The sequence below is a fragment of the Trachurus japonicus genome, chromosome 1 (assembly GCF_045865225.1).
Source record: "Trachurus japonicus isolate A0001 chromosome 1, Traja_1.0".
NCBI lineage: Eukaryota > Metazoa > Chordata > Actinopteri > Carangiformes > Carangidae > Trachurus > Trachurus japonicus.
Window position 1 is genome coordinate 2354276 of NC_140907.1, and position 15809 is coordinate 2370084.

At 43.1% G+C, this 15809-nt stretch overlaps 1 protein-coding gene across 1 annotated transcript; it reads right to left on the reverse strand.

Moving 5' to 3' along the window:
* Nucleotides 1–2230: 2230 nt before the first annotated feature.
* Nucleotides 2231–15332, reverse strand: LOC146991116 (rho GDP-dissociation inhibitor 1-like). The gene is made up of 7 exons (XM_085777007.1): nucleotides 15255–15332; nucleotides 11151–11339; nucleotides 7729–7812; nucleotides 4526–4602; nucleotides 3851–3914; nucleotides 2369–2584; nucleotides 2231–2338 (listed from the first exon to the last, which is right to left on the reverse strand). The coding sequence occupies exons 2-6, from the start codon at nucleotides 11335–11337 to the stop codon at nucleotides 2385–2387; spliced, it is 612 nt and encodes a 203-aa protein (XP_085633133.1). The 5' UTR covers nucleotides 11338–11339; nucleotides 15255–15332; the 3' UTR covers nucleotides 2231–2338; nucleotides 2369–2384.
* Between the last annotated feature and the right edge of the window lie 477 nt (nucleotides 15333–15809).

Sequence of the window (15809 nt, forward strand, 5' to 3'; positions counted from 1 at the left end):
TGAAATTGTTGATACATAGGCTGACAGGCCCCGGTCCGTCCACTAGAGGGTGCAGATGGGTCAATGTTTCCACTAACGTCACACTCTCAGATGTCTATCAAAAAACATAAGATATTTTCATTCTATTCTGACATCTGTCAGGGACTAGTTCATACAAAGCGTTAGGATTCTACATAAGTGTTCACTGGGAAACGTGCCAGTTTAAAACTACTGTGGATCTAGTAATACATGGTAACTACAGCTAGGTTTTAAATCAGTGATTCTCAACACTGAGACCCTCACTAGCTCAGTCACACACTGAAATACACAGAAACAGTATCAGTCCTGGAAGGAGAGTCCTACTTATTAGCAATACATCACAATGTTGGAGGCCAAGTTGAGCAAAATCTTTATTGACCGAGAAGAGCAATCACAAATGATGATAGAATATACAACCCCACCAGCATGCCAGCGTTTTCATAGAAACTGTACAATGTGAAGGAATGTATGGAGCAGGAGTACATTATCATTATCAGAAGAAACTCAACAAAACAAAACGTTTTACATCCATATGTTCTGGTACAGTACAAGTCGATTTTCAATTGAACATGACTGGTCAGTTGTGTGTGTTTTTTTTTTAAACTCCTCCCTCAAACTATTGAGCGAGTGTTTGTGTGGTAGTGTTGACCCTTCGTGTCACTGGGTGAGAAGGCTGAAGGCCCCGGTCAGTTTGTTCTCTCCACCTCCAGTGTCTGTCTGTCTGTCTGTGTGGCTGAGGCCGGACACCGTCGAGGTCTCTGCAGCAGCAGACGGCGCCCGGCTCGGCCTCCTCCTGTGCTTTCTCTGCTGCTACTCCACACTTTAGGGGTCTTCTGACTGTGGGCTACGAGTTATGGAGCTATCTGAACGAACAAGGGAGGAAGGGAGGGGGAGGGGGCGTAGTGATGTACATTAAGGCAAAGGGGGAACAACATAAAAAAAAAAACTCAACTAGTAATGTTTGTCACTGTTTTTTTCTCCATGTGATCATAGTTAGTGCTAAGGCCTCATGGCTAAAAAGGAATAAGAGTGCCAATACTAATTTGCACTGGGTTTGGTTTGTTTTCTCCAATTTGAAACATTCAGTTCCCTCCAGTTACAACTTGGGTTCATTTTGGGGCAGGTGGGGGTGGGGGGTGAGGGGGTGAGGGGGCAAGGGGGCAGTTAGTGTGTGCAAAGCTGTATCTGAGTAACCTGTATAAACAGTCTCCACTACAACAGGGCTACAGATTAGTTGGTAGCGAGAGTAAGCCCTTCATATACAGACTACTTGATAGCAAGTGCTGCTCGTACACACAAGGCATGCTAAACAGACATGAACTAATTTCGTTTAGACATTAGTCAATATATAAGGCAGCTTTTTTTTTTTCTTTTTTTTAATAATTCGTTAATACTTTGCTTTTACTCCCTTGTTCACTTTGGCACCGGTCCCCCGTTTAGAAGGAGGAGTGGGTGAATACATTTAGGGAAGGGAGGGAGGCGCTGAAGAGCAGCTCTGAATGAATTGTTTTTTTTACAAGGCAGGTTCTGGTAATTATATCAAAAGACAGCAAGCAAGTAGGTCGTCAAAGGAATGCTGAGTGTAGCAAGGGGGTGGGGGGGGGGGGCAGGTGGGCGCGGTGGGGCCTGCTATGAACACAACAGCTGATTAAAAGTGATGTGAGTACAGTCACGTTACACAACCATTGATACAATTATATAAAAAAAAACGCAAAAGAAAAGTTGATTGTACAGTTGCTTTTTCCACATGTACTTGATACTGAGAGAGGAAGACACCATTCTGGAAAGGGTGGAAGGCGGGGGGGTTAATCTCTTCAAGCAGCAAAAAACCGGGACAACAGAAGAAAGGTGGAGGTGGATGAAGGGGGGGGGGGGTGAAGGAGTAAGGTGCTACATGGCACAGCTGAGTGGGGTGGGCGGAAAGGGGGGGGGGGGGGCGTGTGAGGTGAACAGCGGTGACTTGGAAGCAACCAATGAAATGCTGAGCAGGGATGGAGATGCTGGACGGACTGACAGGTTGGTGGGTGTTGCGTGGGAGGGGGAGGGGAGGGGGGGGCTGCTACTGCTGCTGCTACTGATGCTGACAGGGGGAGGTGGGAGGGGGGGAGGGGGGAGGAGGAGGGGGGGGGGGGGGGGGCGCCGGCGTGTTAAGACAGTGAGGTGGCAACTAAGGCATGAGAGCGTGAAATGCACAACAAAGTGTTTAAAAATAAAAAAACTAAACAAAACCAAGGCAGAAATGGTGGACACAGAGTGGGGATGAGGGGAGCGGCTGAGGAACGCACGGGGCGGAGGGATGTCGACTCCCTTGACCCCCCCCCTCAAAAAAAAAAAAAAAAAGAAAGAAAACACAAAAGGCCTCTTTTTTAGTCTTTCCAGTCTTTCTTGATGTTGAGGTTCCACTCCCAGGACAGGTGGTCGTGCTTGTCGTCGTCGGTGAACTTGGATTTGATGACGTAGTTTCCGCGGGCCAGCACGCCTTTGGGAGCCTCCTCCATTGTGGTTAGGAAGTCGTATTCGTTGGCGCGAGGCCCGTAGCTGCCCACCATGTAGTCGGACTTATCAACTGTCGGCCAGTGAGAGAGCACAGTGAGAGCCTGCACTCATTTACATCAGGGATCAGTAAATACTGGTTCAGGTGCACCCAACATCTGACAGGTGAGCACAGACTAGATCTTCTCCCACACTTTAAAGAGGAACTATGCAGGACTTGTAGCTTAACTATGCTACATTTTTACCTTAAAGGGATATTTCAACATTATGGCAAATTCACCTCTTGCCATAATCCCTATAGTCTTAGAAAGATTGGCGGGGCAGAGACGTGAGCTGCTCAGCTAACACAACAGAGGCTCATGGTATTTCCACATTTCCCTCATCAAACTGAATACACAATCCAACAACTCCTAAATGCTCTGGTGGACAAGTTGTGACCTGCACATTCACCACGCTATGAGATAATAACGTATAATTATGTAACATTACGACACATGAAGCAAATACTCACTCTGACGAGCAGCTGTGTCTGGAATGTAGTTCCGGCTATGCATTTGCCTTGAAAACAACCGTTTTGTTCCATTATTATCTCATAGCGTGGTAAATGTGCAGGTCACAACTTGTCCACCAGAGCGTTTTGGAGTTGTTGAATTGTGTATTTGATGAGTTTGATGAGGGAAAGGCAAAAATACAGCACGCTGTGCAGAGTAAGAGTCTGCCCCGCCGTTCTAAAAACAGCTTGCACCAACAATGAATTAAGGAATGAATGAATGAATGAATGAATGAACCTACTGCTAAGACTTTAGGCACAATTGCCAAAATATTGAAATATCCCTTTAACTAAACAGCTTTGGACTAATTGTGATGGTTTAATAAATGGCTTATATGTTATATAACGTAATTTACCGCTCTATTGATTGATTCCTCCTGGCTTTGTTGTAAAGAAATGCACATGGCAGGAGGAGGGTTAGCAACACAGAGGAAAAGAGACCAGACTTGTTCCTCTTTAAGAATAATGCATGTGTGATGCCCAGACACACATTCATTAATGTCTGAATAAAGCTTTTTTGGTTGTTAAAAAGGCTCTAATGATGATTCATTCATTTACATTCAGCGTCATGCTCATTCAATCAGCCTTTCCTCATGTGGGGCCATTGATTATCACAAGTTTATACTTATAGTCATTTTATGAACAGTCTACTGCAGCTGATTGATGAGGATGAAGAATCATGTTCACTTTTTTTATATATATAAAAGCTAGATACTGAGCTTCAGTGTGTGTGTGGACATCATTTAAAAAATAATAAAAAAAAGAGGTGAAGAGAAATCCATCACTCACTTTTCATTCCTTTCCTGTATGTCTGCTGCACATACTTCAGACCTGAAACTATTTCCTTGTTCACCTGAGGAGAGACAAGCATCATTAGAGGCAAAGTGACAAGTGGTTTATATTTTGGCGATACCCAGCTGAAGAGTGTGAATTCATAACTGAGAAAGGAAAACATCCTGATCTGTACTGCACAAAACAACACACAATAACTTCATGGCAAATAAAGTCTTTTTCACCACTGCTCCAGTGAATAACAGTCAATATCAAGATATGAGACTAGTTACTTCCTTGGATATTTAGTATGAAGGCTTTAACATCCTGAACTGATTCTTAAATCTGCATTGGGCCTGATATTTGCAGAACTTTATCTCCTGCTGCTTCTGTTCCATGTCTTTCTCTCACAATCTGTATCAGACTCGGCTAAAGTTTCCTGTAAAAGATGCTGCCACATTATAATGTTAAGACTTTAATGTTGGAAGCACAATTTACATAATAATGAGCTTACAAGTGGATCATGCAATGATTGTTCATGGGAGTTGCATCTTGACTTGACTGAATACACAGTGACATTGAGTTTCCTTCAATGACAAAAATCTAATTGCACCAGGCTGACTGATCTCGCAGCACAGTCACATTCTCATGATGGCAGCGGATGAGCAGGACACATATTCAACAATCTCTCACCTTAAAGCTGATCTTTATTTTGTATTCAACTCCCTCCTTCAGAACAAAGGCCTGCTTCTTAAAGGCTTCCAGGTCTCCTGTTAGAAAGCACAAAGGAAGACGACACAGGTGTCAATATTTTGTTTATCATATCTGTTGTATCTCCAGCCAGAACCAAATCCTGCCACATCCTGATGGTGAGCTTTGACTCTGGTCTGCTGTAAAACTGCAACCACATTTGGTGTCAAAACCCATGTTCACGCCTGATTGGCTCTCATTACTGTGAGGCTGACCTTTCCCTGTTAATCTGATGTGGATTTGTGGCTCTTCATTTCAGGGTTAGCGTTCAGCAAAGTTTCTGAGCTGAGCAGGTGTCGTCCTCTATGTTCTTCTCTAACAATCCAACATCAGATGGGTCTGTTGGACAGAGGCCGTGCTATTCCTTTACTGGAAGTGAGCTCACTCCCTGACTCAGCTTTGTGTGACTCATCTGCACGCTTTTACTGTAACTTCACATGCAATATAAATAAAATCAATCAACCTTTTTCAGTGTCTGTTGTTATGTATAACCACGCTGCAGTTGTTATGGGTGACTTTTCCTTACACATGCTCACTTTGTTCAAATGCAAATTACATACTGATATGAGTTATGTTATTCTGATAACTTTTCCCTCTCATCTGTCTTAATGGGTATAAACAAAACATATTAATAAAAAATGACTGCCAGATCTTGCTGGGAAAACTTTTAAACTTTAAACTTTAAAAACTGAGATGATCTGCTGTTTCTCTTTGTCAGTACAGCAGCAGTCTGAGGACATCAGCCTGGGCTTGAAGGAAATGTTCATCAGTAATTAATAATAACAAATTACATTCTCTGTTGTTTTACAAAATGGCTATTGATTGAAGGAACTATGGTCAGATTGAACAACGATGAAACAAAATGTAAAATCCTTACAGCACTGTACTGTATGATACACATACGTAATACAAAAACACTTTATCTGCATTTCAACTGCAGTAACCTGGTTCCAGTTCCAGTTTCACCAACCACCCAAAAGAAGGCTGCACTCCTGAGGAACTGCAGAGGTTTAACAACAGGGTAAAAAGGAGCTGCAGCAGTTGTGAGCCGTATTCAGACACCCACTCCTCCTCATTCACATCACTATTAGAACTGGAGTGACATTTTTAATGCTACTGGTGGTGAAATATTAGTTATTATTATATTAACCCTGCCTGAAAAGTAGAACATAAGATAATTAGGGGGAAAATATAAATATTATTGAACTATTTCAAATGATTACTGCTCCAGCATACTTTCACCTAGTAGAGACTCCTTTTAAACTTAAAAGAATAGTTCAACATTTTGGTAAATTAGCCCATTGCCATAATCCCTATAGTCATAGCAGTAGGTTCGTTACCTTTATTTGTCGGTGCAAGCTATTTTTAGAATAGCAGAGCAGAGCCGCGAGCTGCTCAGAGCTACGCTACGGAGGCTAATGGGATTTCTTGGTTTCCCTCATCAAACTCATCAAATACACAATCCAACAACTCCAAAATGCTCTGGTGGACAAGTTGTGACCTGCACATTCACCACGCTATGAGATAATAATGGAACGTTACGAGACAGAGTTGTTTTAGAGGTAAATTCATGTAAAACCACTGATGCGCGTTCCCGTCGGGGGCAGTTTTTCAGCAAGCTGTCTCTGTATTTACCTCGAAAACAACTCCGTGGCTCTGAGCAGCTCACGGCTGTGCTCCGCCGTTCTAAAAATAGCTTGCACCGACAAATAAAGGTAACAAACCTACTGCTATGACTATAGGGATTATGGCAATGGGCTAATTTGCCATAATGTTGAACTATCCCTTTAAATTGTGTGTATTAGAATTAGAAATGAATGTTCAGGCTAGAGAGGGTGACATCATCGGCTAGAGTGGGAGAAGCTGTCTGAAACTTTCCTCTTTCCACGCTGCTCCTGGCCACAAGTCACCATCTGATTTTCTGAGACAAGCAGAAGGGACCCCTGTTTTTAACTCGCATGAATTTCCAAACATTTACTCTAGAAACACCAAAAACATATTAATGTGTTCAGGAAGTCTTCTGCATTGTTTCTTGTTCTGATAGGAGCTACTGTTTTATCAATATAAGCCCTAGTGTGAGACCAGTGCAGAGGCAGGAAATCTCCCTCTCGCTCTGTGTTTCTGTCTACCTCAGCCTGGGACGTCTCTCGTCGTGGCAACCTCTGAGCCTCAGGCCAGGGCCACAGCCGAGACCGATTCATTCATCAGGCACTCCTCTGATATCTCTATAGTGAATCTATGTCCCATACATTTAACATGTTGACCACTTCTCATTATCAGAGAAAGATGATCATGATCAGCTCTGTCTTGACCTTAAGGTTGTGGGTTTGATTCCCATGTTGACAGGGATCACACCCCTGGCGGCGGCCCCCCCGTGCCCCTCTCAAAATAGTCGTTTTTCTAGTTGGTTTCATAGCTGTATATCAGCAGCACTGGGGGATTTTTGCAACTTTTAGATGGAAATTTCTAGCAGGGACTTTCAAAAACCCACATCTGAATTGTTTAAGTTGTATTTATTGCGTGGGCAGACAATATTTTTAGCTGAAAAAGTAGGAGAGTCAGGAGTGGTGCAGGGGAAGGGAGACAGGACAGAATGTTCTGGATTGAATCAAATCTAGGCCAGCTGGGGCTCAAGCAGCTCCTCAGACAGACCAGACCGTAACCGGGAGTAATGTAAATATATTTTACAGCCATCGGTCAAACTGTTGTAAATGTACCATCTCTATACCTCTGTCGGTGATCAGTGAGTCATACATTATTTACAGCAGCCTCACCACAGATAGAAACATTCTAGGCTGATCTGTCAGTGGCGCTGGAAGGAAATCAAAAACACACAGGAGTCTGTTCTGGGGTCAATAGAGATGCTAAATTTGACTGGGACAAATATAGTCACTGGTGCTTTGAAACTGTGAAACATTTCTGCCTTGCAAAGATGTGTAGAACAGGAATTTGGCGATTCCACTTCAAGACCTTCCAGTACGAATGTCTGGATCCACCAAGACCCTTTTATGGTCTCTATGGTCTCTCTCTCTTCTAGTCTGATGTAGGAGATCCACTATTTGTTTTTTCTTGTGCAAAAAGCTACTAATGAGGTAAACAAAGAAGTACATCTCTTTGTGTCTACATTAGCGAGAACAAGAACTCACCTTGCAGGTCCAGGACCAGAGGGTTGGGGGCGCTTTCACACATCAGAGACATGCGGGTCACCTGGACATTAGGAGCAGCGGGATCTGGGACAGGATCAAAGACACAGACGGTTCAATACAGACGACCAAGATGTTCTCACACATGACATTCAATTCATGTAAAGTGTGAGCCATGTAGAAAGTTAGAAAGACTTATCTCTTGCAATTTGCTCCACATTCAGTCACATTACATCCTATGTAAATCTATACGAACTAGAACAATCATATCATCAGAATGATAGTGAGTGCAATTATAGGTATTGGTAGTTGTGTAGACAATCAATACCAAGCTCCAAATATTTACAAGAGGCCTGCACATAATGTTTGTCCTGTGAAAAAGCAGCTGCTCAAGTGCAAGGGCTCATGGGAGCTGAAATCAGAACAAGTGTGCGGTAATTAGGACAGCCTCTGGATTAATTAGACTTCAGTTTATTCTTAGTCCCACTGAAGCAGTGTGTTGCCTTGACTGAGAGAAATAACACTTTTTTTTATCACAGGTTAAAGGAGTTCTTTGTAGGTTTTGCTGCATGAACAGCTGTACCCAGAGCCAAACTTCATTTAGTCACTGATAAGCATGTTCATTTCAGTAGAGAAGTGAGAGAAAGGCCTAGTACACACCAACATTAACCTTTTTGGCCTCCAGTTATCTCTGTCCACATGAAACCGCAAAATCCGCCTCAAGCAATGTCATGCACATGCCAAAGCAGTAGGCGGCGATGTCACTCCTAACAGGAAGGCCATTTTAGCCAATCATGAGGCTGGAAAACTTAATACCGGAAAAACAACAATGGTGAACCGAGGCAGGGCAGATTCTTTCGTGTGGACTAACAACGAAGTGGAGTTACTGCTCACTGTCAGACGTGAATATACAGTCAACAAATCCAGCAAAATGTGGATTGGGACTCGTGTCAGTCCAAGTACGGAGATATACAAGCTCTTTTTACTGAGCAGTTGGTCATGTCCACAAGTCTCCATGGATACACCTTACTGTTTACCGTCGCACACTGTGATGTCAAACAATGGCGACAAGAGATTAATTGCGATTTTCCTTGGTTTTCCCGTCCACACGTGACTGCTGAAACCAGACTTTTAGAAAATGTTCACCCTGGAAGAACTCCGGTTTTAGGAGCCCACAACTGTGGTTCCGTGTGGATGAAAGGCCAAACCGTGCAGAGAAACACACGGTTTCAAAAATACCTGTGTTCGTGTGGACGGCCCCTTAGAAGCAAGACTTGTTTCTTTTAGCCAGAGGATTAAAATTTCATGTAAAAAAAAAGATAAGAAAATGACTGTTTTACAGATGCTGGATGGTGAATACAGAGTGACTGGGAGCTGGGTTGACACCAACGTTCTGCTCAGCTCATTTCTCTGATAACTTAAGACCCAGACGATCCAGAACTGTCATTTGCTTCAAAAACTATTGAAAGCTTGATCAAAAATACTAATTAACAGATTTCATGTACTGTGGTGTCACTAAGCTGCACAGAAATCTCTTGACATCTTTCAGGACATCCTGTCATTGTTTTAATTGTATCACCTTAAAAGCTCTGAATCTTGACCGTCACTATGAGGGGCTGTAAGGGGTCTCCAAACTGTTGGAAGTCAGAATACATTGTGGGTAATGGAGGTGTGAAACAAAAAAGTTCATGTCCACCAAGAGTCCAACCATGGCAGAAGTGTAATGCTAAACCAGACTGTCATCGTCAGTTGTGTTAGTCTGCTGTCCAAACACTGTGAGATTTCACCAGCACTCAGTATAAAAGTGGGTCTGGGTGATACATTTTTGATCAATTTCGATTATCGGATCGCATTTCCTCGATATCACATGGCAGAAATAAGCACGACAGCAGGCCGTCACTCTGCCGTCTGGTGCACCGCCTCCTGTCGTGAGCATGTAGAGCTTGTTTGAAAGGGAGGAAGCATAAAGTGAAAGTTGGAAAGGAGGGAGGAAATGAGTGGAAGTGGAGCCGATGGCAACTTAAGCGATGGTGAACGTGTGGAGCGGTCAGTTCGTCTGTCTCGGGTGGTCATGTGTAAAGAAGCCTGGCAGTGTGGAGTCAGAGCGACCTGATGATATGACGGTCAGAAAGTGGAGGAGAAAACTCCGACTGTGAAAACACGGAGCTGCTACTGTCGTTTATTCTGCGGTAACATGTCTCATATGTTGGCTCATCTATGGTGTGAAGAACATGCGCTAGGCCCCTGTAGATGCAAAGGTACAGTGTGTGTGTGTGTGTGTGTGTGTGTGTGTGTGTGTGTGTGTGTTTGTCAGCGCTGTACGCATGCACACACATGGAGCGTCTCGTCAGAGCGGTGAAGTGAAATAACCCACAACTCACCTGAGTTGACATGAACTTCACTCATAGTTACCGAGTCAGAGCAATGAAAGTGTCAAGCTAAATATTCATCAACAACCTGTTCAAATAAATAGTTATGTCCATGTTATAGATACATAGAGCTTAGAGCTGATGTATGGTAGAAAAAAGACAACAACAAAAAAATGTTAATCAATCAAACTGTGGATTAGTGAACTGTTCCACCCTGATTGAACATGGAAGTGAACTCATGTCAATGTGTATGTTATAGCTCCTTTTGATTTAAATAAACATAATCGATTTTTTAAACTGCAACTTGAATCTCTGGGAGGGGGTCCTGTTAGGAGGGCGGGGTGTCTGCTCAAATACACTGTAGGGGAAACACTGATCCTGTTTTCTCTTGGAGTTCTCCAGGTAGCAAAACCAGGTTTCTCAAAACCTGATTTCTGATTTCTATTTTCATTTCGGGATATGATGTTTACATGAACAAACACAAAAACGCTGCTATGATCAGATTTTTTTATCTGATCATAGCAGGGATACTCAAGTCCATGTAAACACACTGAATGAGTCCTGCCAAGTATAAGACTATCATCATGTTAGTAACTGAAAGAGGAGAAAATGAAATACATAATTTCAGAGGTTGAAAGATGAGACAGCTTTGTGAACTTCCTGCGTATCAATGTATCTAAATGGATGATAAATAAAGGCCTGTGGAGTCGTATGGAATGATGAATTATAGGAAAATCAATTCTGGTTATTGGTCCAATTATTTAATCGATTCTCTTTATGATTTCTGACCTGTTTTCTGTGTGGGGAAAACAGGAAGTCTACATAAGGTTTCTGTACCAGCACAGCCAGCGTAGCGCTAATATCATTAAATGAATAGAGGATATTTATCCTCAGTGTTGGACGTGAAGCAGTAGCTTGCATGCAGAGTGTATGATACACAGTGTTTCTCTGCTAGTTTAAATGAGCCAGCTATCTATTTAACAACCACTAATTTCCTGCCCCCCCCCTCCGCACCCTCTCTCTCTATCACACACACACCCAGGCACACAGCATTACCAGCTTGAGCGACCCCAGCGCCCAGCAGAGCTTCCTTGTATTTGCGTAGGCTCTCATCATCCTTATCCAGCTCTTGGATCTCTTTCACAGACTTCTGGGCTGGCGGCTTGTAGTTCACCGGCTCCGGCTCCTCGTTTTCGGCGGCGATGGCTGCTAGCTGCTCCGGAGTCACCTCATCCTCAGCCATGTCTGGAGAAACATCATGTGGTGCAGGGGAGGAGGGGGGGTAAGACAGGCTGTATTCAGGGTTCCTACACATTTGAAATGTCAAATACCATAGTTTCCAGACTTCTCGTTAAAAGAATTCAAATAGATTAGATGTGTATCATGTAAATAATTTATGCAATTAATCGTTTGTTTTCTGTATGCCATTATGTCTCCAAATCATTTTCAGCAGATTGCAGCTGGGTACAATAGCGCATACAAAATAATTAACCCAAATAACTTCAGATAAGACCAAACCCAGATCAGTGTTAAGATAAATATATATTTCCATACAATAGTTTCCATTTTCCATATTTTTCCAGACCTGGCAAAGTAAGTATTTCCTAATGCGCATTCACCTCCTGAGGGAAAGGTTGTATATCACTGGACTAACGGATTACCACTACAGTAACGCCAGGGAGGAATGCTGACAGAAAGCTTCCAGCCTCCTGGATCTGGAGCTGCTCTGGGAGGTTGTGCTGATAAGGCAGCGACAGCAGCAGCGCTTCTCTTGACGCTGGTGTCAGTGACCTAACTCTGCTGTGTGCGGACTAGAGTGTGCACCACCACCAGGAGTCATGAATGAAGCATCATATGTCCTTCTATGATACACAGCCTCTCCCTGGGGTGACGTGGCCCCCCAACAGAGCCACAGTGGGTTTAAATGTCACCGACAGCAAATAGGAGTGTTTGTTCATTTTTAGTATTTCTCATGGTGGGATCATCTCTTGATGAGGAGGTTAGTGTTGGGGAAAAAAAATCCCCTGCAGGGTCATAATAAGAAACAAAAGCAGGAAGAGCGCTGTTTATGCCAGAAGACTTGCAGTTCACATTAAGACCATCCCACCTGCAGCCCTCACAGGCACAACAGGCCACGAGTCTCTGACCGGGGGATCAAGCAATACAGTAGACACTTTCATTAGCGTTCGTTCAATTCTCTTGCAAAATCTTCTGATGTTTATATTCAATTAAATCCAACAATTTTATAATGTAAATAACCTTTAGAGCTGTGCTGCTGCAGGAGAAACCACAAGGGCAGTTCTGTGCACAAGACTCATTTGCAATAATGTGGAAAACTCCATCCTACACAACACAATATCCTGATTTTGTTCTGTTTCTTCTATGTCTGAAGAGTGTCTCTCTCTTTTAATGTGTTTATAGAGCCACAACAATTAATCAAACAATACTCGATTATTAAATTACTCGTCAACTATTTTGATAATATAATCGGTTTGGGTAGTTTTTTCAAGAAAAAAAAAGTCAAAATTCTCTGATTTCAGCTTCTTAAATGTGAATATTTCTGGTTTCTTTGTTCCTTTATGACAATTAACTGAGTCTCTCTTGGTTTGTGGACAAAACATGAGGACGTCATCTTGTGGTTTGGGAAACACTGATTGTCATTTTTAAACATTTTATTGACCAAACAACTAATCGATTAATCATTAAATAATCGACAGATTAATCGATAATGAAAATGATCGTTAGTTGCAGCCCTAGTGTTTTGAGCAATGCCAAAGATGATTTTTCTGTGATAAACAGACAATAAGGTTTTTCTAATCTAATCTAATCTAAACATACACGTGTAAGGCATGATAACATGGCTCTACTAACTGAGCATAACTGCAATCCCCATTACTGATGGACATTTAAATGTGGAGGCATGTCTACCGTCACTGCATCTAAAACCCATAAAAAACTATTGCATTCCTGTTGACTTCTGTGAATACTGTTGTTGACCAGAGTGAAGATCTGCAGAGACCAGACACAGTCTCCTATGTGGTCTGCAGTCAGAGTCAGTGAACATACCTTTTCGCGGGTCTCTTGTCCGACTTGCCCAAACTAGCCGCTTCATGTTTGTAAGCAGTAAAGGAATGAATCCTGCCGACTGACAGGCTATAGTATGCAGTCATAAACATGCCTGAGCAGGGGGCCATAAACCTGCTGAAAATTTCCATGTTTTCTACCTTAGTATTCAACCACTGTACATACAGGTTTTTTGCACCTGAAGGAGCCGGTAACAAGGGGCTGATTCAGGGCTTGCAGAGCATCTGTAAAATGTTGTTATACTCAAATTCAACCTCAGCTGATTGCACAGGTTGTTCATAATCAAATCTCATTTTAAATGAGCCATTTGTACATTTTTGCTACTGCTACATGGGCAGTGATAACTGTTTACCAGATCACGACAAACAGCCTCAAACTTCATTCCCTTACTTGCCCTCAAGCTGCCTCCAGCAATAGAAAGCAACCTTCCTGTTGTTCTGTTCTATGTCTATCAATCCTGTCCCTCTGGCATGCTAACCAGCCAATCCCAGTCCGGTTGGGACAGTCTTGTCACTTTCCAATATCAGAGTAGCATCCAGTCCGCCCTGAGGAAGTGGTGCTGCTCGGGGAGCACCTCTAACCAAACAATACAATAGCTGAAGCTCTTGGCAAGATTGGAAGTAAACATCTCCACATTGACTATTAGCAAACTTACAAATAGCTCCTTGGCAACGCTTGATTGGTTCAGCCCGACTGTAGATCCAGCAGATGATGGGTCTTTTAACAAAACACCCCAGTAAAGGAGCCAGGAGCCTTTTTATTGAACATTCCCTTGATCTCAAAATGAGCTGTATTGTCCAAGTGCAGTTCATTAGCCAAACTTTTAATCAGGGTTGTTTGTAATAATAATGGTGGAGGCAGGTGGGCCAGCTTCAGAGTGAATGCATTAATGCATTATGTAACTCCTGGCATTTAACCACATGTCAGAGTTTGTCTCCCGTCTCTTTAGGTGTAAGGGCCTACTGTACATGGGTGCAGCATTCTCACAGTTCGAGGAGACCAGATGTAAAAACGAATTGACCAAGAAAATGATGAGACAAAGAGGCCTCATCCAGCAGCACTGTCTCCCAAAACGTAGGCATTCACACATTTCACTGCAATCCAATGTGACAGGCCTTACTACCCCACCCAGCTGGAAGGGAGGAAGCAGGCTCTAGAGCCTCGCCAGAGAGCTGCTCACTGGTCAAGACAGGAAGCTAGAAAGTTCAAATGCACAAGACAGAATGAGTGCACAGAAGGTGGAGAGTGACTCACTTCAGTTTACCTCTGCTGTCTGCCACAGCTTCTTCTCAACACATCTGTGCTAGCATTAAACAATGACACACTGCAGGGCGACAGCAGTACAAGCCCAGTATCTTCCAGGAATGACTGTCAAATTCACAGAATTATACCGAAAATATTCCAACAGTCATTGACTAATTATCGACTTTCTCAATGTGATAAATATGTCTTACTTTTTTTTTCCTGGCACACCAATGTCACAAATCACAGCCTATTTATGTCGGGGTTATTAATAAACCAAAGCTGTCAGCTGTGAAGACACAAATATTGCTTCTTGAATATTCTACTGAATTATGTAACGTCCACAAGTGTGTCAAGTCAGGCTTGCTGTCAAGTGGCTGACCGCAGCTACCACAGAGATAAAACAGCAACTTCCAGACATGACTGGAGGAGCTAGCCAACGCTTCCATTGTGGACTGGCATCTTTTCAGTAAAACCCGGTGAACAGACTCTTTCTGACAGCACGCCAAGGTGGCGGCACTGCACCGTTATCTGCAAACCTGAGCTTGTCTGAGTGAATAAGTGCGTTTGTAATAGACAAAGAGGCTGAACTTTTCTTGGCGCCGACCCTCTCATACAGGGTGGGACTGAGGATACAGACAAGTGGCTAGCTGCTGGTTCGCTGGGAACAATCCAGCCGAGCTAACCGCAGCCGGCGGCTAACATTAGCCTGGACAAGTTATCAGCAGCTGATGGAGACAATGAGGGAAATCCTAGCGGTTTCAGCGACACGTGCCGGCTAGTGTGGCTCTTTCCGTTGTGTTATCATCTGCCCATAGACCCGAGGCCACTCACCTTTATATTAAATGCAGTAGTGATTCCAGGTGCCTTTGCAGTAAGTGCGTTGGTTGCTCTGCGTTCCTGTGCAAGTATGGCGAACAAGGGAACGGCGCCGCCCCGCGCACTGCCCGCGCAGCGCTTCCCGGAAACAGGACCGCGCACGCAGCACGCAAGTGACGTGCCGTATGAAGAATTAATGTTTCATTGTCTTATGCTTATGGTTTGTTTTGACTGAGTATCTAGGAAAAAAAACGTTCTTGTTCTGAGATTAGAAAACATGCTGCAGAAATTCACTCCTGACAACAGGGGTCTGCAGTTTATGGTGCTGCACGAGATTTTGTTTTCAGCCGCTTGATGCCGAAATAAACATGTATGAATAATGATCTGTTGTACAAATCAATATATTTCATAAGACCAGAAAACGTTTGAGTAACTATAACTTAACAGAAACGAAAAGCTGACAATCCAGTTTTAAGTGGCTAATGTTAGGACCTTTAAACTATAATTCTGTGTATTTAACTGGACTTTTCTCTACTAGTAGCCCTTTTGCACAATTGACACACTTCAATA